This window comes from Suillus paluster (genome assembly GCF_016628075.1).
Source record: "Suillus paluster strain FC165 chromosome Unknown EDB91scaffold_104, whole genome shotgun sequence".
NCBI lineage: Eukaryota > Fungi > Basidiomycota > Agaricomycetes > Boletales > Suillaceae > Suillus > Suillus paluster.
Window position 1 is genome coordinate 73,775 of NW_024537664.1, and position 24,237 is coordinate 98,011.

Sequence of the window (24,237 nt, forward strand, 5' to 3'; positions counted from 1 at the left end):
AAACCTGTTTTCCCGGCTAGTCAGTGGCTGGCCACTGGCGCTAGAAACACTGACCAGAAGAGCTACAGGATGCTATCAGATACATCTCGCTATCAAGATATGACTGCTCACATAACGTCAAAAGGATGATAGAAGAGCCGAGATATGAAGCCGGACTGCTTATGAATACAAGTGTACAGCATAATTGAATGCGCGAACCTGTGAAGACCTGCAAATGTATGAATAGTTGTTAGGTACCGTGCCGGCTCAAAAGGCAGAGGGGTCGGGGCTTGGCTTCAGCTCTTGCGCTGCACCCTTAGCTGAGTATGTGCCCCAAATTTGGAGCGGGTCCGACGTTGGGGGTCGGGGAGCAAGAGCTGCTAGCGGTGGACCGACTAGGAGCGGAGCGGAGAAGACGGGGAACGATGCAGAGGGTGAATAGGAGCAGGGGGAATGTCTGGTGGGAGCGGAGAAGGCGAAGGATAATGCGGAGGATGGAAAAGGGTCAGAGGGGAATATTGAAAGGGGCGGAGAAATAAGGGAGAGACTTAGAGCACGGCTCTAAGTCGGAGCGGAGGGTCGGAGGTGACAACAAGTTGAAGCTTGTGTCCAGAGGAGGCAAGGTCCTACTGAGAATTCTCACAAGTAGTAACTGCGAGAAGACAAGTAATATTAAGACTAAGGAAAAATATCTAAGTACATGATATGTTAAATACTTCTATGTATGAGGCAGTGACCAGGATAACTATGTAGTAAAGCTATGTACCAAGGATATCATTTATAAGTACTTTACATAGGAAAGACATAAGTCGGGGCAGATATCAATATGTACACGTCGGATCAGTGATCAAGTGGTAATAGGAATTACTGGTGATCCGGAAGTAATGGTCTAAGTACCAAAAAGGAAAGCATATATCTAAAAGGGGAAAAAGGTCCAGTTGAATGGAGATGTTTATGGAAGGGGACCGGTTGAGTGGTTGAGCGGAAGTGTAGGGCGGAATGCAGGTTTGTGATAGGAAGGAGCGGAGGATGGATGGGGCAGAGGGGGTTGGAAAGTGGAGCAGGTATCAGTATCAGAGCGGTTGGATCTGGTATATGACAATAGTCAAACATGCAAGGCCAGGTCTGCTACCAACTTTACTAGCCCATACCCAATCACAGACTTTGTATGCATGAATCACAATCAAACCACAGATAAGGCTACTGAGGGCATGTCCAAATGACCCAAGGGCAAAAACATAACAGACAGATATTGTGTATGGAAACAGTGATGTCAAGGGAGCTTGTGTTGAAACAAAGACCGTGGAACTAGCGAGCACCTGCAAATGAAGTGTTAGATCTCTTTCATGTCCTGACTGCTGAGAACGTCACCAAGCCCGCCTGGAATAGCATACTAATCAGTACATGATTAGTGCCATACAAGTACCAATATTCCTCACCACAATGATAGTATTACTCAGTCTCCTAATGACCTTCTGCCTGTGTTTCTCCCATTCATCATCATTCATCCTAGATGCCCAGAGTTGCTCAGGGGAAAGACTTCCTATCGAGATCAGACAGAGTGCTTGAAATGATATGGAGGCTATGGGATCAGACTTTGGGACCTTCCACCAGTCTGGTAGCGGTGGCCTACAAAAATGGGTCAATCGACAATCCGAAGGGGGTGGCATGACTGGGTACTTGTGTGTTGTCAGTTTCATCTGCCATTCTAGATGGTTCTGTCCTCTGTCACTTGTGATGGGGGTGGTCTCATAGAGCGTAGTACTGCACATCATATATGGTTAAGCATGCAATTTGCACGGCGATTGCATACAGCAGGAATCTGCCAATCTACAAAGTAGCTCCACTCTTGAAGATTCTGAAGCATTAATGACTCCCCATTTGGGTTAGTGTCCAGAAATGTGGATGATGCGAACGTGGCGGTTTTCAGGGTACTTACCAGACTGCCGGTGCCTTGATAATAGTCTGCTACATTATTATATGCAAAGAGTGGTCAACCAAAAAGATCATCACCACTAACTCGGATAAGGGCAGATAGGAGCCAGGATGCGGCAAAACGCACCAGGCGCATGGACATGCAGAAGGCGGGGAACAAAGATATAAGGTTTGAATGAGAAATCATTTTTTCCACCGCAGGAACTTCCAACATGAATCTGATCAGCGCCAGCCCAAACAGACAGCATTTATCTGAATTGCCCTGCTATTTGCCTGCTGGGGCTTGAAATTTGGAAACCTGGTGCCAATTGTGCCAATTGAGTTATGATGTTACCATCCACCGTCGATACATAGAATTGAAATAGGACATACCATTTTCTACCACTCAAAGAGGTACATCAGACTGGTTATGAGTCTACTACTATACATATATCTTGAATATTTTACTGTTCATTTATCCTCGAAGGTACATATGTCAGAAATTTCCTATTCGGGTTTCATGACCTTGCAATGCGTTGCAATGACTCAATGACGTGCCTGGGTCCCAACACGTTGTAATAAAAGAGTCTTAGGTTACAATTATGTTGCAATCATGTTGCAATCATGTTACAATTTGGTTAGATTAGGCCTTTCAACCAAGTTTTCAACCAAATTGGGATTATTAGCCGTCACTTCCAACCATTGAAGCCAATTCCATCATACCTTGAGATCGAGGTTTCAATGACATTGGAATAAACATGTGCAGGTTTTAAGTCAATTCAAACATCCTTGAGACTGACTAAATTTCATTATAACGAGTGCAACTATTCAACCACAGACATCTATATACATATAATAATACTCTGTCACTCCTACTTTTTGCGAGTTCTTGTTGCCCAGCCACACCGCTGCCCTGCTGCACCTGGATCTGGATCCACTACTAATGAAATTGGTGCAAGTACCCCAGCCTTTTTTGCTCGGCCCCGTTGAGCGGAGGATGTCCCAGAAGCTACAGTTGGTGGCAGAGTCCCCTCATTGCTAGGTCCAGGTACATCAGGAACTTCAGTGATGCCTGGACCAGCAGGGACGAAAGGCACAATGGCATCATGATGATTGGCTGCGAGTGATTCTGAATCAGAGACTGGAACTTGAACAGTAGGTCCAGGAACCGGGGCGGGGACAGGTTTGGGACCATCGACATCTTCTGAAGTGGCAGGGGCGATAACTGGTATAGCAGGAGGTGGTACAAGATCGGTAGTTGGAGTATCAGGATCGTTGCGGCCAGCATTAGTGAGGGCCAAGTGCATCAGGTAGAATGTGAAGTCTTCGCCTTCGGCTTCTGAAGCCACAATGGCATTGGAAGTTGATGACTGCCAGACATGCGCATCAATTTTTTGGTGGATTGAGACAATGCGTGGTTCTTCCCAAAGTGTGACCCATAGTTGCTTGTAGGCCATGAACATGGCTGCATATGGTAGTCAAGATTTTGCGCCAACTTTGTCCTTGGTGAACGAAGTGTCCAGGGACAGAATAAAGATCAACTAAACAACCATTAGACACCGAGAATCAATCATAGAAAACAAGAGACAACTTACTGCGACCCAACCCCAGGAAAGAAGACCAGGGGTGCACAATGTTATGCCCCATTTTTGGGCATTACACTTGGCGCGCGGCCACCCAACAATGTCAAGCGAATTTTTCCCGAACATTACAATTCTAATTGCCTATTATTAAATCAGTATAAACACATTCTTTAGTCAGTCATAACAAAATACATACATTTGCGAGCAGTTCCCAGTTGCCAAAGACTGTTGACATTGTGGGGTCCAGTTCTTGCCTCGTAAAAAGGATAGGCAGAAACTTCGATGACAAAGAACGACCAAGGAGCTTCTGGATTTCAGGGATCATGTCTCGCTTCGTAAAACTGGTGTTAAAGTAGGATGGATCAAGGCCGAAAATACGCCCTGTCATCACCCGCAGCTTGCCAATCTCGCTTGAGCGGCCACCTTGAAGATGGTGTTCCAGCTGCGGTATTATATATCAATAATCAACATGCTAATAGATCACGCAAAATTAAAGAAAAGATGTACCAAAGATTGAAAATGAGTAGTTGGTACGAAGCGATGAAGATGATCCGGGAGAAGTGAGTATAGTTCTGTCACAAGACAGAGTTCTTCTGCACTCTTGGTTTCATAGTGACTCCCAGATAGGATGGTGGGTGGAGGATTTGGCACAGTAAGTTTGAGAACACAGTGCATGGGTGGGAACATCTCTGCAATAATGCCATACTTGCAGGAAAAAGTCGCAAGCTCAGCATCAAAAGCCTTCAGCTCATCTGGGACTTGGGCATTCAAAGATGATCAACACTGATTGGCCGATAATGTCTTGTTCACCTCGCCCAAAGTACGGTTGTCTTTCTTAAGTGTTTGGTTTTCAAGTTGCAAGCGCCGAATGATCTTAAGGAACACAATTAGGAGAGTATTAGATAGTTACAGGGGTCAATCATACCTCCATGTCCTCATTTTGTGGCATTTGAGCATTGGAGACCAATGACTGACTGATTGCTGCAGACCCAGAGTCAGATTCATATTCTGATGAGTCAGAGCCATCAGACATATGAACAGCACAACGGGAAGCCTGCTAGGGCATATTAATGATGGAAAGATGCACACAGTAAATCGGGAGACCCACAGTGAAGCACAACAGGAGAGGGAGAATTTATAGTTGAAATTCGCCGCACATTTGACAACTGAGCAGCGTCGTCTGAATCTGATTCATTGGTACACAGGTGAAATCCTGGGTGACCCATGAGGTAACTTACCTGTGTGGTGTCATGTCCAGCATTGAATGAAGACCCTAAATCACGAAAGGTGAGTAAAAAGGCGGCGAGGTGCAACAGGTAAAAGAGCTCACCAAAAACAAGCAATGAGAATATTTTGATGATATGTGGCATTAACAGTCTAATAAGTACCTGGACCCAATGATAAGTTGTCAGTCTATTAAGACTATTAAGCATAATAATTGATTCAGAGGCTGCTGCAGCATCTGAATCTAAATCAATTACATGGTCCAGGAGTCTGATTCGACTGAATCGATGAATCTGTCAACGATTAGGTCAATGTTACTTATTATTATATAGCGGTTGTTGTCAGTACTTACAATAACATACTGTCTTCAAAGTCAAATCAACGATTCTTAATCAGAGTATTAATACTTGTCTGGACTGTCAATGAATCAAAGTAACTGACAGTTGCAGTGAATCTAACATTTGGTTGATTCATTGACAGAGCTATTAGATTCGGTTGAAGGAACAATTTTTGGTTGAAGGAACAATTGAAACCTATGGACTTAGCGGAAATACGATGACAAGACATATTACATAATCATACCAGTCATTGAAGCTCATTGTAACTGCGTTGAAACATGCTTTAATTGAAGACTTCCTGTTATCCAATGAATCTACGGTACATAAGCATAATAATAGAAAGATGATTTAGACGCTGCATATTGACAGGTTTGAAATTCTTCCTCCATCAGTTCAAGGTCGAAACATTTAATTGGTCTGTTATAATATGAATCAGATGCAGCTAAGGTTGGTGCGATGAACTTGAACATATTGATGGGTGTGTGGTATATTCAGCGTAAGATGGACAATTGAAAATGAAAATAGTGACGAACCAGTCAAGAATTCCTGCTTGAGGACATGATATGCTTGACATGTCTCATGGTGCGGGCGACGCTTGACTCCTATTGGGTTGCAACTGACTATCCAAGTATCCATGTTGTTTCCACACTCGACTTCAAGTCCATGAGTTGCCTGCCTGGTTGGAGAATATAAGAACAAGCAGCTCAGGAGAAACACCGAATTTACTGACATGGTGTAAAAGCTCTCCTTTGTCCACACCTCCCTGAAGAGCAAGCAAGCAAAATTGGTGTGCATTACCCTCATCACAGCTGAGGATTTGGAACTGGTTGAAGAATGTAAGACCAACTAATAAAGTCTAAAAGAATTGACTGGACGTGATACTTGCATCGATCGTTGAAGCTCTTCCTCCATCATTCAAGGTTGAACAGTCTAGATCAGAGGTTGGTGTGATGAGCTTGAACATAATGGGCGTATGGTATAGTCAGCGTGAGATAGACAATAAAAATGAAAGTAGTGACGAACCAGCCATGAATTCCTGCTCGAGGACAAGATACACTTTACGGTCTCACAGTGCGGGCGATGCTTTGAGGTGGCTAAAGAGCAAGCAAGTGAAATCAGTGTGCATACCCTCATCACGGCTGAAGATTTGGAACTCATTGAAGAATGTGAGACCAATTAAAATCTAAGAGAATCGACCAGACATGATACTTACATTGATCCTTCAAGTTCTTCCTCCATCGTTTGAGGGTTGAACAGTCTATTAGATCAGAGGATGGTGTGATGAACTTGAATATAATGGGCGTGTGGTATAGTCAGCATGAGATGGACAATAAAAATGTAAGTAGCAATGAACCAGAATTCCTGCTCAAGGACGATGATACGCTTGAGTCTCAGGGTGTGGGTGATGCTTGAGGTGGCTAAACAGCAAGCAAGCAAAGTCAGTATACATACCCTCATCACGGTCGATGATTCATATGGCAGCGACCTTCGGCGTTATTCATTGACAGAGAGAAGGGCGGGCACGATAGATTTAGGAGATGTTAGTAGATGTGCGTGGATGAAAAGTAAGTTACTCACTTAATGGCTCATTTCCATGATTGAGTAGCTCATCACATGATGTTTGGAGTTTCCTGATGACTTCCCCACCGCCTAGGATTCGATCGACCTCATAGGACGCCCTGATGATGCAGGTGAGGTGTGTATTGATCTATAAATCGATGATCAGTTCTCATATTGCATCAGAAAGTCTCCATGAATGCCCTTTGATGGTCAGGCGCCATTGCTAGAACAGATTGAATCATCCTTAGCCATGACAAAATATGAGAGTCCGGCATGACTGAATGCTTGTGATCAGCATTTTTAACATTCTTCTTGCCACATATGTCAGCTACTTCTCTCAACTCCACATCTACATCTGCATCACCTTTGCTGTCTGCATCTGTATCTGCATTGGGGTCAGTGTGGAGAAGGAAGACGTTGTGCTGAGATTCAGAGGTGCGTGAGAGTCACAGTAATAGAATGGAGGATGTTTCACCCACCATAGGACACCACACCCTGTTGTCTGTGGTCTTGGAGTGACAATAATGTTAGGAGGGGTTAGTGGGTAGCCATTGTGTGTGATATTCATGCTTGACGGGCAAAAATATGAGTTTGATAGGTCTTGAGCCCTGGCATACTTTTTTGGTAGACTCCAATCATACTTGTGAGCAAGTCCAACATGGAATTTGGCAGCAGGTGATAGTGCGTTGAATTCACTGTGGCTTGATGACATTTTAATTGCTGTGCTCGTTACAGTACAACTTTGCTCAATGATAGCAATCCATTATAGCGGAAGGTCCAGTGCGTCTGTAGTCATAATAATAAGTCAATCTATCAATAAACTAATGATAACCAGCCTCTGTACGAATTTCCTTCATTCGGAGGAACATGTCTGTGTCAGTTGTGTCAACAACCAAAAACTCGTTCGGTCGGGTACCATCCTCTGCTAATACACAACCACAGATTATTGACTGAACTGAGAAGCATTCAGTGGAGGCTCTGGGCTTTGCTTTAACTCGCCAAAATTTGAAATCTTTGTCCTTTCACGGTCGAGCGCCAACTGGTTGATCATATGGAAGAGTGAGTGCAATAGGATATTGGATGTTCCCGACCATGCAGGTGAAGACCAACAACAGTTCGGCAAAGATAGCACCAGTTTCTGCCTGTAGGATAACACAATCATATTGAGGTGATCCGTGGAACATCAGACTGCATCGGAGATAGTCTGTGGAGACTCGCCAGTCAACAAGCGACTCATAGTTGACTTTGATGAATCTAAACTCGGTGATCTGAGCAAGAGTGAGATACAGTGGCTCAAAAAACTGTCCGCATGTTTTCATATTTTTCACTATCTATGATATTGTGTGAGAATATACAAACACCTCAAGGACATGCTGGTACCATATTGTAGCACCACTTCAGGGCTTTCAATTGAGCACTATGGCATGGCAATTGGTCAAGATATGGTTGAGATATGAGGCTTCCAAAATGATGACTCATGCGGACAGTTTTTTGACTCAAGTATTTTACAGTGATAATCAGGTATTCTAGTACTTTGTGTGACCTCCCTTGGCTTTAATTACTGCCTCTATCCTTCTAGGCATACTCTCAATCAATTTCTGGCAATATTCTGTTGCAATCCTTCCCCATTCCACTGCTACTCTCTCCCATAGCTCCCATACTCCTTTAGGGGGGTTTCAGAGGCTTGAAGCTTCTTCTTGAGTGTTCCCCAGAGATGTTCAATGACATTGACATCAGGGGACTGTTCTGGTCAGTCAAGAACATTGATATCATGTTCTTCAAACCATTTTCTGGCTCTCCTAGATGTGTGCTTGGGATCATTAGCCTGTTGGAAAATGATGTCTTCTTCATCAATCCCTGATTCAGCTATGCTAGGCAGCAAGTGGTCATTTAGAATGTCCACATACTGCTCAGCATCCATCCTCCCCTCAACTTCAGCAAGCATACCCACACCATTCCATCCAATACAGCCCTGTACCATTAGAGAACCTCCTCCAAATTTGACAGTCTCACCAACCTCTCTGTCTGTTAGAGAATCTCCCTTCTTTTTCCATACATATACCTTCCCATCTGACCCAATCCTATCGATTTTGGTCTCATCTGACCATATAACATGCTTCCAGTGCTCTACAGTCCAGTTTTGATGGGCCAAGCCAAAGGTAGTCTTCTCTGCCTATGTTTGATAGAGAGAAGAGGCATTTCTTCTTTGTTACTGCCTTGAGATGAACTGCCTTGAGAACATCCCTCACAGTTTGTGAAGAGACAGTGGTGGTGATAGTGGAATTGATATAATGGGTGGCTTGGACAGCATTATCAGCCTTTCCTGCAGTGATATGTTGAATGTTAACCCTCTTATTAGTAGAGGTGGACATCCTCCACAAGAGTTTTCCATGTCCAGGTGGCTTTCTTTGATAAACTTGGCCACAGTAGACTTGCATACTCCAGTTCTAGAGGAAATTTGATGAGCAGAGAGGCCAGAATAGGACAAAGAGAGGATATTATCCCTTTGAGCAGAGGAGATGGCTTTAATGGTGATTATGATCATGACACATGAAATATTCTGGTTTATATAGTTAGATATAGTTTTAAGAGTATGCCTAGAAGGATAGAGGCAGTAATTAAAGCCAAGGGAGGTCACACAAAGTACTAGAATACCCGATTATCACTGTAAAATACTTGAGTCAAAAAACTGTCCGCATGAGTCATCATTTTGGAAGCCTCATATCTCAACCATATCTTGACCAATTGCCACGCCATAGTGCTCAATTGAAAGCCCTGAAGTGGTGCTACAATATGGTACCAGCATGTCCTTGAGGTGTTTGTATATTCTCACACAATATCATAGATAGTGAAAAATGTGAAAACATGCGGACAGTTTTTTGAGCCACTGTATTATCAGTAACGTCATTTGGGGGCTGCGGATGTTCAATACACCATATCATCAGCAGTGAGTTGGACACATCGTCCATCAGGAAATGGTATATTGTTGGTGGCAAATGCACGGTTCAAAATTTCATTCAGTTTGATACGGAATCGATCAAATGGGGGATTGCCTATGTGAGCTACTTCAATATCTGTGAATGATTTCATTGCCTGCTGTAAACCAAGACTGAAATGCTGCATATTGATTGGTTTGGTAGGTTCAAGTTCATCAGCCTCCGATGGATCAGGCAGGTCTGACAGGCTAAGATTCTGTGTATCGAGGCAGTCCACCTTGCTGCGAATATATTCCGCAATGAGGCTGTCGTGGTTGTATCAGAGAATCTGTCGCCTATCCATCAGCACTCAGTTCACATATCTAAGAAGGTACTAGTGTATTACCTGTTCCGCAAAATTCTTGAAGTTTGTACGGTCCTGATATGCATCCTTCAGTGGGCCATGCATCTTCTCATTAGGTTTCATATTGTAGTTTCGGGTGACCCCTTTCACCTCAATGTCATCAAAGAGATGAGCGGAAAGATGAATCTTCAGGAAATTCCATGACTTCTCCGAGAGGTCTGCTGTATCTTTGACATACATCTGACTCGTAAATCTGAATCAGTGGTGTTGATTGACAATATACACAATAAAACATACATCCATTAATTCGGCAAACTTCGACAATGTATTTTGGCCATCCCTGATGGTATCTTTGGTATGCACCTCCAATGAAGCATATGTATTAAGTTCCACGTAACTCCGAATACAACGAAGGAGGAGATACACATGTGGATCCACATCACGCTGAAATACATTGTGGGCAGCGAAAACGATAAGCTATTAAATGACGTGAATAATTGATCTAAAGCTTGAAAGTTTGAATATCACATACCTTAGATATATCTTCATATTTCATTCCATCAGAAAAGGATATTGATACCACCTGGTCAAAGTGGTTGAGATTTCGCCAATGCGGAAATGATTTGAAGCTGGCAATCTAAATTAACATTTATCTACTACAGAAAAAAAAAATTGCAAACTGTCGATCTGCACCGCAGCTTGTCAACCAGAATCAGCGATCCATTTTTGTAGTTCCATCCACAGGTGATTGAAGTTTCCCTCATCATTAAAATGAAGTCTATCAAATGATAGGGCCCGGAAGACATCGGTGTGCTCCATGGTATCAAATGAATTCTGATAACAGTGATAGATGAAATAAAATAAGATTTGAGGCAAAAGACTTACATCGACATCACGGAGACTCTCAGAGCTCAATATCTGCTCTCTTACTTCCAATGTCATAGACTCTCGAGCTCAGACACGTAACACCTTTGCATCTACAGATGTGTGAAGCCAATGCACATTTGATATCTTGGAGAGCTCCTCACGAGGCACAAGGCAGATGGGGCAGGGAAATTTTCCCATCAGCCCACGAATTAATGCCATCACAACCCTGTGATAGTGAACAAACCTTCACACTCAGAACATTGAACCACTCACTGTTCTTCGTAGTCGGCAGACAGTATGAGTATGATCGGGTAGAAAATGCGGACAATATCATCCCAACATTTAACAGGAGAACCAAGCTTCAATAATGGTACAAGGCAAGCGAGCAGCTTCAAAAACGATGTATGCCATACCGCATTTTTGAAGTTGATGAAGGCCGGCTTTCCAGAGTGTTTCTTGTCTTCTTTGACCTGTCAAAGTGCTGGCGGTTAGTACTAATATAGGAGTCATTGAGCAAAGCAAAAACTAACAATAGGTAGCCAGCCAACAACTCACCCACCACCCAAGCCTTCACCATTATGAACAGCAGTAGGAAGATTAGCACACCTAGCAACCACAGGATAGCCTTTCGCACGACCGAATGATGATAATTTGGCCTTGTCTGCATACAGGATAAATGTGAGTGGTTTGCCATCTGCTGGTATTTTCGACTGTTATGATGCACAATCAGTACATGCACATGACAAATAATAGCACCACATACTTGATATTCCCAGAACATATTAGCAGTCCAAGGCTCGTGAATAAACCAAACAAATTTCTCACCATCGAACTTCGAAAGCTGTTGTGCATCAAAGATGAAGTGCAGTCCAACTTCAGGATCTTGAAGTAAATCTATAGCCCAGTCCCATAGCGAGCGATGATAAAACTGAAATGTCTGATCAACACCTCGGAACGGTACAACCACCTCTTCCTTCATAAACTGTGGTATTCAAGTAAAGATATATTTTACACTCGGAGTAATTGGATACAAACTGGAGTCAATTTGTACGAGGCTGCATCCCACATGTCTTGCATGTCTTTGTGATTCCGAAGTGTGAACAACTCGCATCTACTGCGATGTATAAGTCCGATGAGCTGATCTATCTGCTCGTGAGTGAGCGCAGCTTCATGGGCAAGTTCTGCGACTTCGAAGTCGATACGATTGCGAAATGGGCGCCAGGGCTCAGGATCAATTGTCGGAGGTACTACTGGGGCACCAGGGCCGCATCTATAGTCCTCGAAACGGTGCACTTGCATAGGGCGCCCGCTGTTGGGGTGATACCAGATTTGTATATCATCAACTTCAGGTTGAGACACAGACAATGCCATTCCAGAGACTGGCAGATGGTCTAATATATCGATGAGTCACAGATCAGACGCACAGAAAAACTTTTGAGACATACCAGATGCCTGTCCCATATCAGTATCATCTAGATAGTCTATTGAATCACTGAAATCGAATTTGTTGTCCCGCGAATGATTGATGGCAGCTTGTGTTGATGGTTGAATGAGTTAGGATCAGTTATTGAGGTCACAATACAGTCATCACTTACTGAAAGCGGATGGTGGTTCACCAACAAAAACACTACCTTGTTGTGCATGTTCTCTCTCTATAATGCATCAACATTTGATTAGCGTGAAGCCTAATATCTGAATTAATGGACATACCACGTCGAATATCCCTCGCAAGCTCAATATCCTCTCTTCATTGCTCAAATCGTTTCCGGCAAGCGTTTTCATGCGTTCTGAATCCCTGTCATTTGTAGTGTGTATTGCAATACAAACACACCCGAAGTGTAGGATCGGAAGGCATCAAGGTTATTGTTGATCAGTGAGTCCAAGACACCTGATGAGAGGGATTAGAAGGATGGATTCAGATGTTTAATCAATGAAGAACAGCTGGAGGGTGGAGCCAAGTATTAGTACATAAATGTCTCGTAGAAATGTTACTATTGATAATTTTAAACTCACAGATTCAGAGTTTGATGGAGAGGCGCTGAATTTAGAGGGCGGTCCTGAACCAGGAGTCAAGTATACGATTCAGAGCCCACAGGGTCTGAATAATTCAGAATCAATCTAAGAATTGAAGATGATCAGATTTATTGAACACTGTAACATGACAGACCTTTTTAAGTCTGACTCAATAGATGTGTCGGTCAAATCAAATGCGTCGAATCGTCGTTCCAGTTACAGATAATGATTGAGAGAACTGATAGTGATGGGTGAATGAAAGCCGAAAGGATGGCGGCGGGAAGTGTATTGTTAACAACACAGTCACTGTTACAGTTACAGGTTAAACCACAGCAGTGTTATTACATTTGAGTAACATAATAAGATGATAATAAGAATATCTGAATCAGACGTAATATTTAATTACTAAGTGAAGTCGTTGGAATTCGGTATCAATAATGTGACTAACTTTCAATGACGCAACTTCGATATGAATAGTCCTACTGGGACCCAATAGTGAAGCTTAGGTACGAATATCCCGACTCGGTATCAATACGGTTGAAGCCGAGTCTCAAAGGTGCGTGATTGCAACCGACTTCGGAAATTTCCGACATACGTCAGTGAAGTGCCCAACCCAGCCCACAACGAACTTCGCAATCAGCAGAACTCGTAGGTGAATATATAGGAACAAGACTCTATAGTGATATCCACCAGTCTCCCCTAAGTCATGGGACTCATGGCACTGCGGGGACGTTCGCCCGTTTAGATTTGAGGTCGTGTCTGACGTTTGGTGGCAGAGTCTTTTCGAGTGCACACCAGACAAAGAGAGGTGGTAGCCACACCCAGGTCATGATCTCTACTGTCGCCAAGAATTGAAGCCACCAGACTCCAGAAGCATAACACGCCGTCATAAGAGCTACGGAATGCCATCAGATACGTCTCGCTGTCAAGATACAGTGACTGCTCACATATCGTCAGAAAGACGATAGAAACAGTGAGGGATACAGCCGGCCAGCTCAAGAATATAAGTGTACAGCACACTCGAGAGCGGGTGGCCATCAAGACCTGCAAATGTGTGAATAGCCATATGTGCAAGTCCAGGTCTGCCACTAACATCTTTAGCCCATTCTCGATCGCAGGCTTCGTATATGTTAACCACAGCTATACCACAGGCCAAGCCACCGAGGGCATGTGCGAATGACCCAAAGGCAAAAACATAGCAACCGTGTATTGTGTACGGAAGAAATGATGTCAGGGGAGGTGTTGTTGAAAGAAAGACCGCAGAAGTAGTGAGCACCTGTAAATAAAGCGTTTTAGATTTATTTCATGCCCTGACTGCTGAAAACGCTACCAAGCCTGCCTGTAATGTCATACGTCAGTACATATGTGCTTGGTGTCGAACTGATATTTCCCACCACAATGTTAGTATTACTCAGTCTCTCGACGACCTTCTGCCTATGCTTCTCCCATTCACCATCGTCTATCTTAGATTTCCAGTGATTGTCAAGGGACGATCTTCCTATGGAGATCAGACAGAGTGCTTGGAATAGTATGGAGCCTTTAGGCCACTCTCTAGAATCTGGAACCTTCCAATGGTCTGGTAGTAGCCTGCAACAGCTGGTCAAACGATGTTCCGATAGCAGTCAGTTACTTACTCAGGGGGATTAGTTGTGTTCGGCATTCTACCAGATGGGCCTTGATGTCGAGGTTCCGTCCTCTGTGAAGCTGCGGGTGGTCTTATATGTGCGCTGTAAAATACATATTTGAGTGTGCCATACTGGTTAGCTAGGGTTCTGCAGCATGCACGGCGATTACGTGGAGGCGAATTGTATGGACATTACCTGATGCGCACACTATTGATGCACTTTCCAGTTCCATATACTTAGGAAATGAAAGACATGCACATACGCATACGGTTCCATAATGACCTTAGCTCCTAGATAGAGACGCGTTAGAAACGTGGTTAATATTACCGAATCGCTTGAGAACATCCAAGAAAAGGCTGTGGTTCTTTGCGCTCTACCTACGACTTTGCGCTTTACTTACAATTGAGATCCACAAGCGGCAGATTGTGAACAATGAATGGCGCTTAAGGGATACATCTGGCACTAGCTGATTCCAACTCCTACCGAAATTATAATGTTTTAGCGCTTGTTAGGGCTTCCTATGCTTCAACAACAACAATCAGGTTGAATTGGAATCATTGCACGATCCTCTCTTTACGTCAGTTGATGAAACGTTGAACCGCCGTGACGTGCCTTGGTGACAAAGTGCCAGAACCAGGAAGGTCAGAATTAAAGGCAATCGGCGATGCTGCAGCAGGGCGCTGCAAGCAAGCAGCTGTGCGTGGATGTGTTGCCCAGGTGCCTTGGACAGCGTATGGTGTTGTTGAGCGAGGCTAAGCAGCCCTTCCTCTGTGGTCTTGGAAAAACATATGATGTGTTAGACACATGAATAAGCGCTTAGCGGCTGGCTAGAAAAATGTTAAGTCGGTTTATTCGACGGAATTTCAATACCTACCGAGGGTAAATTTCGTACATGGGGTACCGTAACGACAGGCTCGCGAGCCGTAATTTGCACCCTCTCTTTCTTGAGCCCTGTCGTGCCCCCGACAGGTGTTTTGATACAACCACAGTCACTAGTGCTACGTGGATTAGGCGGAGGTGGTATGTCCTTAACTAGGACAGTACGTCACGGTATGAGGTGGTTGGCCTAAATATTGGAATCACTGCGCGGCTGGATGTCCTGCCAGTGTACGAAGGGTGGATGAACAACTATCATCATTAATATTCCGGCTTCATCTGAACGTTGAAGGTCCGAGTTGCCTCTTCAACTTGACGTTTTTGGATGTATAGAGCTGCTTGTTGTCAGTGCGTTCATACCAAGTATACGGTGGCGAGCTGTCATAAATTGCTAGCTCTTGAACACATTGCACTCCTGTTCGAGTCGCTCCTCCAGATGGCGATCTACGTCGCGCATAATGGAGGATGTCTGCGACCACTTGTCCTACGTCGTAATTAATGTATTTCGAACCATGTAACTACTGCATTCATCAATAGACAAGCGGCGGTATTCTGTGCGGTAAGAAGACCTCTTTATCCTTATTTTCTTGATACCAGACCGGATCATGTGCGATCAGAACCTGCACCCTCGGAATCTCTGATAAAGACCTCATCCTGCGAATGTTCTCCTCCGCGACTTCCTTGTCCTCATGGACACATACCACCGCGCCCGTATTTGCATCAATACTGTATGCAACTTGCATCTTCCCGGTGATCATATCAGGGTGATGAGCCGAATCTCCGCCTAGCAGGATCCAAGCACCATCTGGGGATGTGCGCGCAAGGATGTTGATATGCCCGTCAGCGTGCCCTGCAATGAACAAGCATAAGTGACATTCCTTCCATTATCATGCATGTAGCAGAGAAGAACCTGATGCATCAACAATATACATGCTACCGTCACCGAAAATATCCATTGCGCGCGGGTAGGGTCCGATTGCCACGTTTAGGTCAGAAGCCGTGACGAAGCGTAGACGATCTTCCGGTATACGAATGGATGAAATATAAAATGTAGGATTGCGCAAGGAACCAGTCTCCAGACCTAAGGCTTTCTTTGATCCTTCTCCGAGGACAAACTCGGCAGTCGTAAATAAGGAGGGATCTCCAACGCTGCGGGGAGCCAGGTTAGGCAGTTGATAGCAAGTTAATAGCACCTCAAACTCGGATCCTGAATGACTCACTGATCCCAATGGAGGTGACTCAGGACTACCACGTCGACGGAGGAAGGGGGAACCCCACCAGCCGCCAGAGACTCTGCCACACTCTGCTTCACATCAGGCAGACAACTTTCTGCCATTGCAGCAGGCACAAAGTCATTTATGTCTCTGCGAATTCCTAGGTCAAAAACGACTTTCTTTTTAGTCTTCGAGTGATGCAGGAAGAATGCTAGTGAGGGGACCATCGGATCGTCCGGTTGATCACCAACCACAAGTAGATCCCAAGGGACACTCAGGTGTCCAGCTTCAAGGGCAGATACATGCATGTACGCCTGCTCATCAGATGGAGGGGGGAGTGAAGGCGCTTGTGTGGACATTGGTATCAAGGTCAAGTTAGGATGAATCGAATGCAAGACTCAAATGTGCCTCCACATAAGTAAGGACAGCAGATAGCGAAAGCCGACGGTCAGTTGAATGTCATGTCTCCACAATGTTCGATTCTTGATAACGCAATATGTCACGCTTTCCAAAATTTCAAATAGTTGAGTCCCCGGGCAGTGAAAATGCTCCCCAACTGCTGCGGATTTGGCAGAGTTTTCCCACGCCTGGCACTCCCTACTAGTCACCGGGAGCATGTCGGCCCCACACATGCTGCATCAAGCCTCCCCCGCGTCAAGTTCCATTGCCGCGTTAGTGCCTCGTCAGTAAACCCCGCATGCGTACGTGCCGCGTCCAGGGGCAACAACACTGTATATTTTCTGTCAGTCATGCTAGATCAATATTTAACAGCATCTCCTTCGATCCCAACAGAATAAGATGTCGTTGACCGTCTGTAGGCAGTGACGGTTGTCATTATTTACTAAGCATCATGTGATTCGCGACAGCAAAGTGGCGTCCATCAAATCATTTATCAAACACCTCCCAGTTTCATTCTGTCTCCTATGGACTAGAGAACATCGGGCCTTTTCAAAATATCCTATGGCTTTTGTGAGTGTTTCGAGACTAGGTACTCAATCCCACAACTGTCTCTGGAGTCTGAATCCCGAACCTCCGTCCCTCAAACCCCGTACAGGTACGTCATCCAACCCCTGCAGAGGACAAATGTTCTACTCCGCTTAAAATACGCAGCATGCCACCCGCCTCCATTCCCCGGTCTCAAGCTACATATGCATAACATAGCTGCCCCACCAATGTCCCACTGCCTCTGGTACCCGCTCCGTCAGAGCTGAGGCCGCACAATATCGCTGTTCCCCCTCCTCCTTTACCGGTACCCCCGACTCGCACCAGAACCACCCATACCAATTGCAAGCAACCTCCCACCACCCGAACGCAAGTTTGCATCCCTCCCACTTTTGGACGACACCACTGCTGGTCATGCAGTCACCTCGCCCACTCCCTCCACAAACAGAAACGACCCTCTCATCTACATCCCCATCCTTCCTCACGCACCAACTACTCCCCAACTTACTCTGTCACCTCCAAGCTACAAACCGGCTATTCTTCTGACACAGACTGCTCCATCTTCGCCTCCAATACTAAATTCTCCCTCCCTCCCAGGCTGCCCACCGCAGCCCTTGCATCAAGCAGCCCACCCGAGTCTCCAGGGATGAGTAACAGTATGACTCCCGCACTCGAATACACAGAGGAACACTTTATAACCAACCTCGATACGTGTCGGATTTGTATTTCCAACGCATGTCCATGTCTGTACATGATACTACGCACGGCCCCATGGCGGGTTTCCACGCCCGCCACCCACCCCGCCCAATCTCGAAACCATGCGAAAATCAGAGGAAACTACATCTCGGAGCTGTTTCATCCCCCGAGCTCCCTGTACCGTCTCCACTGGATCTGTCGCAGATGCAGATGCGGGCACAGGGGTGGGGTGAGGAATAATTTTGCGATGCCTATCGTTCCGCTTGCTCAATGGTGAATTTAATTCCCCTTCCTCGCCATCGATGGGAAGGAGGGAAGGATGTTAATATGCGCAGTTGAGAGCCGGAGGTGATGGGCAAGGGCAAAGAGGTCTTTCGCGTTGTTGGATGGATTTTCAAGGAATTCCATTATCTCCCCACACTACACCGAACACATCGTATGATATCACATATGTTAGGAGGTAAGATTGGGAGGTTGGGTTGCACTTAATGATCCTTTTTTTTCTCGCGGCCTTTGATCGTTCTCAGGGCTGTCTCATGTCGTGTATTGTCTTACGTTTGTTTTCTTGCGCATCTCATCTTATCTGATTCGATGTGATACACATCGTTCATTCTTTCGGTCGTTTCGTTTTCTACTATAGACATCCCTCGTTAGCTACTTCCTTGTCAACTACACAGCACGCGCCGTCAGCCCCACCCCATATTCCCTCCTCATCCACTTATAATTCGAATTACCTGCGCATCCTTCCCCTCTGCATATTGCAATTACACGCTCCCGTTGACGCATGCATCATATCATACCTCCCTTTTACTTGTTAGTTGGCTACGCTACGTATCTGCTTAGATTTCACTTTATTTAATTGTGTTTTATGGTTGGGGTGTGTGCGTTTGTGGTCACTGGTCGGAGTGTGTACAAATGGCGCGAATGGCGGTCTAACCTAAGAGGCGTGTGTCCAACCATAGGAGGTCATGCGTTCTAGACCTGATGCGTAGTTAAACTCTGCGAAATGAGGTAGGTGCATGTTTACATAGTAGGCGCTCCATGCAACCGTAAGGGTAACTATAATATTATAACACGAATGATTGCCTACTTGAATCATATAACACGCGAGCCAGCTGCGGCACTAAAGTTGAAATAGGATGCATATTATCATGTTCAGACTGGTCACGATTTCATAGTACATATGACGGTCTACTGTATTTCTCTCTTAAGTGCATGGTGGTTTCGTTGTTTCTCGAGCCGCATCGAGGTACTTAGCTAGGCCCCTGAGCTTTAATGGGCGTAGATGGCTAAATTGCATAGAATTCATTCATATATATATCGAATATCTGCCTCGTACAATACATTTCATGGCGTATTCTCGAAGGTACGTACGCGAAGTGACTAACTCCGCCTGCCACCACAAGCTTCACGATCAGCAGAATTCGCCGTAATACCAATAGAAGCTTCTTCGTCAGCTTTTGACATAGCCTTCTTTCCGAGTGCACACCAGACAAAGACAGGTGGCAGCCACACCCAGGTCAAGATCTCTATCGCCGCCAATAATTGGAGCCACCACACTCCAGAAGCATAGCACGCCGTCAGAAGACCTATGTCATGCCATCAGATATGTCCCGCTATCAAGATACAGCGACTGCTCACATATCGTCAGAAAGACGATAGAAATAGTGAGGGACATAGCCGGCCAGCTCATGAGCATGAGTGTATAGCACACTCGAGCGCGCGTGCCCATCAAGACCTGCAAATGTGTGAAATCAATAGCCATATGTGCAAGACCAGGTCTGCTACCAACATCTCTAGTCCATTCTCTATCAGAGACTTCGTATATGTTGACCACAGCTATACCACAGGCCAGGCCACCGAGGGCATGTGCGAATGACCCGAAAGCAAAAACATAGCAAGCGCGTGTTGTGTATGGAAGAAATGATGTCAGGGGAGGTTGCGTTGAAAGAAAGATTGCGGAAGTAGTGAGCACCTGCAAATCAAGTGTTATAATTCTTTCATGTCCTGACTGCTGAAAGCGCTACCAAGCCCGCCTGTAATGGCATAGCATCAGTACATCTGTGATTGGTGCCATACTGATATTCCCTACCACAATGTTAATATTATTCAGTCTCTCGACGACCTTCTGCCTATGTCTCTCCCACTTGACCTCGTCTTCCTTAGATTTCCAGTGATTGTCAAGGCAAAATCTCCCTATGGAGATCATACAGAGTGCTTGAAATAGCGCGGATCTTATAGGACAACTTTCTGAGTTTGGGACCTCCCACCAGCCTGGTAGTGGCCTGCAAAAGCTGATCAATCGATGATCCAAGAGTAGTCAGTTACTTACCTGCCTGAATTAGTTCCGTTCGACATTCTACCAGGTGGGTCTTGATGTCGAGGTTCCATCCTCCGTGAAGCTGGGGCAGTCTTATATAGCACGCTCCAAATTATATATAGCTATGCTGGTTGGCTACACGTGACGTACCGGATGGGCGTTGGCTAGCACACCGTTGATGGGAAATATGTGCATATACGGATACAGACTACGGTTCCACAAAGACGAATACCCTGAAATGTATTTGCGGGAGCGTGGTGAGTATTGCCAAATCGCTCGAGAATCAAAGAAAAGGTTGTGGTTCTTTGCGCTCTGCTTGCAATTAAGATCCACAAGCAGTCGATTTCGAATGCCATGATGAACGGCGCTTGAAAGACTCATCTAGCCCTTAGGGCTGACGCCCTCTCCTAACGATATTATACAGGCGAGTTACATACCTGCGACTTCCCCTTAGTACTTTCTAGTGCCTCCTATGCTTCAAGAGTGATAATCAAGTCGATTTGGAATCATTGCGTGGGCCTGGCTTGCGTCATTGAACTGCTGTGACATGTTTTTGTGACAGAGTGTCAGAACCAGGAAGTGAGGATGGACAAAATTGAATGATTACAGGCGCCTCTAGACATGCAACAAAGAGACCGGATCTGAGACCTGAGACTAGTTTTGCCCACGTGTAAAGGCAATCAGCGACGATGCAGCAGGGCGCTGCAAGTAAACAATTTGAAGTAGCTGTGCGTGGGTGTGTTGCTGGCTTGAACTGCGTATGATGTTCCGTCAGGTGTTATTGAGTGAGGCTAAGCAGCCCATTCCCTCCTATATTGTAGATGCGTTGGAAGGATTATTGTGACGAACGTGATATTTAAGGTGCAGTAAGCGCGACAAATGTATGGAAAAACAGCGACCATCATCAATCGCACTAACCCCGACTCGGAGGCGGGTGATCTGAACAAATGTGAGCAACGCCAACTCCTTACAACAAAAAGATGCGGTACTCACTCTGACAAGATGACGCGAGTCGTGATTCGCACTGTTGCTGTTGTTCTATTACATACAGCCACCGCGTGAGATCCTACGAGGGTAGTACTTACGTCTTACATAATTGACAAAATTCCCATTTTTCACCTACTATTGGTTACCACTCACTCGTGCAGTCCCACATTTCGTGCATCCTCCAAAACCACACTTTTCCTACTACAAATCTTCAAACTACTATGTCCATTTGAAATAATAATACACAAGAACATCTTACGAGCTTAGACGGATGCATTCGGACAAGAAACAAGAGAGATAAATGTTTGCTTGTGACAAAGGCTTTTGTCACTTCCATTGTCACCTGCCGTCCGATGCCGTAGCGGAGTTTCAACTCAGACGCGTTGGTGGCAACGCGTCTGGACGCGTCTACTTGCCGCACGGATGGCGCGCACTCGAGTCGGTGGGAAGCGGAAAGGTCCCACGGAAAGAAGATCTCGAAGCACTTGCCGGAGCACTCGGACTCTCGAGAGACGGAAAAATCGCTGATCTTGCTGCACGGATCAAAGCTCACTTGGAAGATCCTGACACTCGCACAGCCCTTGCAGATAATCCTCGATTTTCGGCGCTATATGGTTCAAAACGACTCACTGGCAGGCCTGTTGCCGTTGCCAACCCAACTTCGAATGAAAACTCAACACCTTCAGCAAGTACTCCTCTCCCCACGGCAGCCAACAATATGTTCTACCCGCAGCCACCATTTTTTCCGCAAATGCAAGGATCTCTCCCCATTCCTTATCCGAACCACCTACATTATGTTGGCCCCGCTGTACTCTCAACAACCGCTCCTGTCATATCTACATCATCACAGCCATTGCTGTCTGGGCATCCTAATAGTCTCCCTTTTCATTACTCCGGCAACTCGCAATACATATTCAATTAGATTACTACATACTAGCCACTGGTACACTCGTATATATCTTGCTAATATCTAATCCACAGCTTGTCGAGCGGACTGCGAAATCGGACAGTGTGACTATTCCGTGACTTTCCGTGACATTTGCGTGACTGCACGAAATGTGGGACTGCACGAGTGAGTGGTAACCAATAGTACGACTTGTTGAATGTCGGAGTCAATGCTGGCTGGATGTTATTACATAATGTCCTGTATAAGTACGATAGGTGAGGGTGTAGGATAATGACTCGGAAATGAGTGTCTACAGTACATGACGCAGGCCGCTGATAGAACTCTGACAAGGTCAGTGCTAGTCTCCCGTAGTCAGACCCTAATAGAATGAAGACAGTACTAGTAGTCGTTCTTTCTCATCGATCATCGATCAGCGCCGGTCCAGACAGGGAGGAACAACGAAATGACATCTGCAGATATATGACGAGCGGCGCACGCACGTCTACACTTGCCCCTACTAGGTCATGAATCACGGTCATGGTCCAACTTCGTTCCATCATCTCAACTTCTCCAGATATTCCCTGAACATACTTCACATCAAAGCACATGCTTTTTCCATTTCCCCTGTAGCAATAGCAAATGCCATTGTTGACACTTCCCCTCACCGTCTCCTTCTCCGCCCTTACCCCGAGCCCGTCCCTTGTATCACCTTCACTCTCGACACCTTTTCCCTCTATTCACACATTCAATTTCATTGAGTCTTCTCTGCCCTCGGTTCTTACTTACATATACATACTGTCCTACAATGGCGCATGTGATCATCCTGCCTTCGCACCTGCGCACACCCTTGCACTACCGCCTCTCTGTGACCCGCACGCTCCCCCCGATCATCCATACGTACACTCACTATATGCCTACTCCGCCATCGTACAATTGTATACAAGGTCCTGCCAACTGGACACTGTTAACTTTCGGTTCTTATGTCTAGGGGAAACTCCATCCTCCGAGTCATGCCGGTTCGGATCTTTGTCGAATGTCACCGTTTCCCGGAAACGCGCAATAGGTCGTCTTGGATGCAACCTCCGCGCTTCTTCGTGAAGCAAAAACAATGAATTATCGGAGTTGTACCTACATACCGCACGACGCCTGTTTGTTGATGACGCCTCGACTTGGCCTCTGCGCATCCCGGTGTTATTTGGGCGCCATCTTCAAATTGACGAACTTTACTTGCATCCCCTCGGCGTCTACGACTAAAATTGCGCCCTTATGGCACACTGCATGCATCCGTCTAGCAGCTCAGATTTAGGGGATTTGCAGGAGTTCTCAACCCGCAGGATATTCAAAGGCGGCGGCGTACGTTCGATCTTCCCACTCATCTCATTGACCTTCACCCATGGGAATGAACATTTCGGTTGTTGTACTGGCGAGGTTCTTACCATATGTAGTACCTGAGTTACATTTGTAGCGTAGTTAGCCAATTAAAACCGTCCATCTACCACAGAGTTCAGACAAGTCAAGTGGTTAGGCATAGCCCGGCCGCTGGTTAATCACGGAGTGGCATGGAGCGGCAAGCCTGAAAACCTGCAGGTGCTGATTTTGCCGCTTGAGGTATGCTACTATTCATTTTTCATTTGCGCACTGTATCTGAGTTATCGCTGTCCCCCCCTCGAACCATAAAATACTTACAGGAGCTTCGGCACTAAAATTGAAATAGGATATTAACAATGGCACCATTTTTCTCGTTCACGCGCGCATGTATCTCTGTGGGATTGGAGCTCAGATCTCAGAGTTGAGTTGGATTCATCTGCAACCTGCAGACCGCCCGAGAGCACTGGTATATATTTGAGTGTCACCTTCAACTCCTGGACTTGGAGTTGTATAACACATTGAAGGGAAGCCCTCCGGAATGGACGCTGAAAACACCTAGTATGACA

At 45.5% G+C, this 24,237-nt stretch overlaps 8 protein-coding genes across 8 annotated transcripts; 2 read left to right on the forward strand and 6 right to left on the reverse strand.

The window, feature by feature from the left end:
* Positions 1 to 1,312: 1,312 nt before the first annotated feature.
* Positions 1,313 to 2,056, reverse strand: EDB91DRAFT_1263686 (uncharacterized protein; the record flags this gene model as incomplete). Its single annotated transcript, XM_041324463.1, has 5 exons — positions 1,313 to 1,372; positions 1,419 to 1,608; positions 1,660 to 1,743; positions 1,919 to 1,947; positions 2,000 to 2,056. 5 exons carry the CDS (start codon positions 2,054 to 2,056, stop codon positions 1,313 to 1,315), a joined length of 420 nt encoding a protein of 139 aa, XP_041171390.1.
* Positions 2,057 to 2,765: 709 nt separating this feature from the next.
* On the reverse strand, positions 2,766 to 4,509 carry EDB91DRAFT_1254295 (uncharacterized protein; the record flags this gene model as incomplete). The annotated part of the gene is made up of 7 exons (XM_041323796.1): positions 2,766 to 3,338; positions 3,390 to 3,434; positions 3,489 to 3,617; positions 3,673 to 3,918; positions 3,984 to 4,234; positions 4,301 to 4,349; positions 4,402 to 4,509. The coding sequence occupies 7 exons, from the start codon at positions 4,507 to 4,509 to the stop codon at positions 2,766 to 2,768; spliced, it is 1,401 nt and encodes a 466-aa protein (XP_041171391.1).
* Positions 4,510 to 7,419: 2,910 nt separating this feature from the next.
* Positions 7,420 to 12,115, reverse strand: EDB91DRAFT_1239637 (uncharacterized protein; the record flags this gene model as incomplete). Its single annotated transcript, XM_041321884.1, has 14 exons — positions 7,420 to 7,617; positions 7,639 to 7,866; positions 9,533 to 9,839; positions 9,909 to 10,104; positions 10,171 to 10,354; positions 10,410 to 10,506; positions 10,620 to 10,711; positions 10,763 to 10,822; positions 10,847 to 10,970; positions 11,018 to 11,214; positions 11,275 to 11,294; positions 11,319 to 11,454; positions 11,508 to 11,726; positions 11,780 to 12,115. The coding sequence occupies 14 exons, from the start codon at positions 12,113 to 12,115 to the stop codon at positions 7,420 to 7,422; spliced, it is 2,394 nt and encodes a 797-aa protein (XP_041171392.1).
* Positions 12,116 to 13,187: 1,072 nt separating this feature from the next.
* On the reverse strand, positions 13,188 to 14,801 carry EDB91DRAFT_58937 (uncharacterized protein). Its single transcript, XM_041327803.1, has 6 exons — positions 14,392 to 14,801; positions 14,155 to 14,344; positions 14,088 to 14,096; positions 13,851 to 14,033; positions 13,705 to 13,801; positions 13,188 to 13,652 (listed from the first exon to the last, which is right to left on the reverse strand). The coding sequence occupies exons 1-6, from the start codon at positions 14,415 to 14,417 to the stop codon at positions 13,471 to 13,473; spliced, it is 687 nt and encodes a 228-aa protein (XP_041171393.1). The 5' UTR covers positions 14,418 to 14,801; the 3' UTR covers positions 13,188 to 13,470.
* An 819-nt stretch (positions 14,802 to 15,620) lies between these two features.
* EDB91DRAFT_58908 (beta-lactamase-like protein) lies at positions 15,621 to 16,981 on the reverse strand. The gene is made up of 3 exons (XM_041327800.1): positions 16,479 to 16,981; positions 16,169 to 16,407; positions 15,621 to 16,108 (listed from the first exon to the last, which is right to left on the reverse strand). Exons 1-3 carry the CDS (start codon positions 16,829 to 16,831, stop codon positions 15,789 to 15,791), a joined length of 912 nt encoding a protein of 303 aa, XP_041171394.1. The 5' UTR covers positions 16,832 to 16,981; the 3' UTR covers positions 15,621 to 15,788.
* Positions 16,982 to 19,397: 2,416 nt separating this feature from the next.
* On the reverse strand, positions 19,398 to 20,427 carry EDB91DRAFT_59015 (uncharacterized protein). Its single transcript, XM_041327806.1, has 5 exons — positions 20,203 to 20,427; positions 20,138 to 20,146; positions 19,903 to 20,085; positions 19,752 to 19,848; positions 19,398 to 19,699 (listed from the first exon to the last, which is right to left on the reverse strand). The coding sequence occupies exons 1-5, from the start codon at positions 20,317 to 20,319 to the stop codon at positions 19,494 to 19,496; spliced, it is 612 nt and encodes a 203-aa protein (XP_041171395.1). The 5' UTR covers positions 20,320 to 20,427; the 3' UTR covers positions 19,398 to 19,493.
* A 1,123-nt stretch (positions 20,428 to 21,550) lies between these two features.
* Positions 21,551 to 22,409, forward strand: EDB91DRAFT_1263691 (uncharacterized protein). The gene has a single exon (XM_041324464.1). The coding sequence runs from the start codon at positions 21,719 to 21,721 to the stop codon at positions 22,337 to 22,339; it is 621 nt and encodes a 206-aa protein (XP_041171396.1). The 5' UTR covers positions 21,551 to 21,718; the 3' UTR covers positions 22,340 to 22,409.
* A 169-nt stretch (positions 22,410 to 22,578) lies between these two features.
* EDB91DRAFT_1166172 (uncharacterized protein) lies at positions 22,579 to 23,818 on the forward strand. Its single transcript, XM_041319981.1, has one exon. It carries the CDS (start codon positions 22,943 to 22,945, stop codon positions 23,399 to 23,401), a length of 459 nt encoding a protein of 152 aa, XP_041171397.1. The 5' UTR covers positions 22,579 to 22,942; the 3' UTR covers positions 23,402 to 23,818.
* The last annotated feature ends 419 nt before the right edge of the window (positions 23,819 to 24,237 follow it).

Bases quoted from the DNA above. Each gene is read 5' to 3' on its own strand.
- EDB91DRAFT_58937 (XM_041327803.1), bottom strand. From the start codon at position 14,417: ATGCCGAACACAACTAATCCCCCTGA. The intron at 14,345-14,391 runs GTAAGTAACTGA...CAGCTGTTGCAG, and splicing joins AACACAACTAATCCCCCTGA to GCTACTACCAGACCATTGGA. The intron at 13,653-13,704 runs GTGAGCAGTCAC...GGCATTCCGTAG, and splicing joins TATCGTCTTTCTGACGATAT to CTCTTATGACGGCGTGTTAT.
- EDB91DRAFT_58908 (XM_041327800.1), bottom strand. From the start codon at position 16,831: ATGTCCACACAAGCGCCTTCACTCCCCCCTCCATCTGATGAGCAGGCG. The intron at 16,408-16,478 runs GTGAGTCATTCA...GGCTCCCCGCAG, and splicing joins AGTCACCTCCATTGGGATCA to CGTTGGAGATCCCTCCTTAT. The intron at 16,109-16,168 runs GTTCTTCTCTGC...TGTTCATTGCAG, and splicing joins GTATATTGTTGATGCATCAG to GGCACGCTGACGGGCATATC.
- EDB91DRAFT_59015 (XM_041327806.1), bottom strand. From the start codon at position 20,319: ATGATCTCCATAGGGAGATTTTGCCTTGACAATCACTGGAAATCTAAG. The intron at 19,849-19,902 runs GTTGGTAGCAGA...ACACATTTGCAG, and splicing joins ATAGAGAATGGACTAGAGAT to GTCTTGATGGGCACGCGCGC. The intron at 19,700-19,751 runs GTGAGCAGTCGC...GGCATGACATAG, and splicing joins TATCGTCTTTCTGACGATAT to GTCTTCTGACGGCGTGCTAT.
- EDB91DRAFT_1263691 (XM_041324464.1), top strand. From the start codon at position 21,719: ATGTTTGCTTGTGACAAAGGCTTTTGTCACTTCCATTGTCACCTGCCG.
- EDB91DRAFT_1166172 (XM_041319981.1), top strand. From the start codon at position 22,943: ATGCCATTGTTGACACTTCCCCTCACCGTCTCCTTCTCCGCCCTTACC.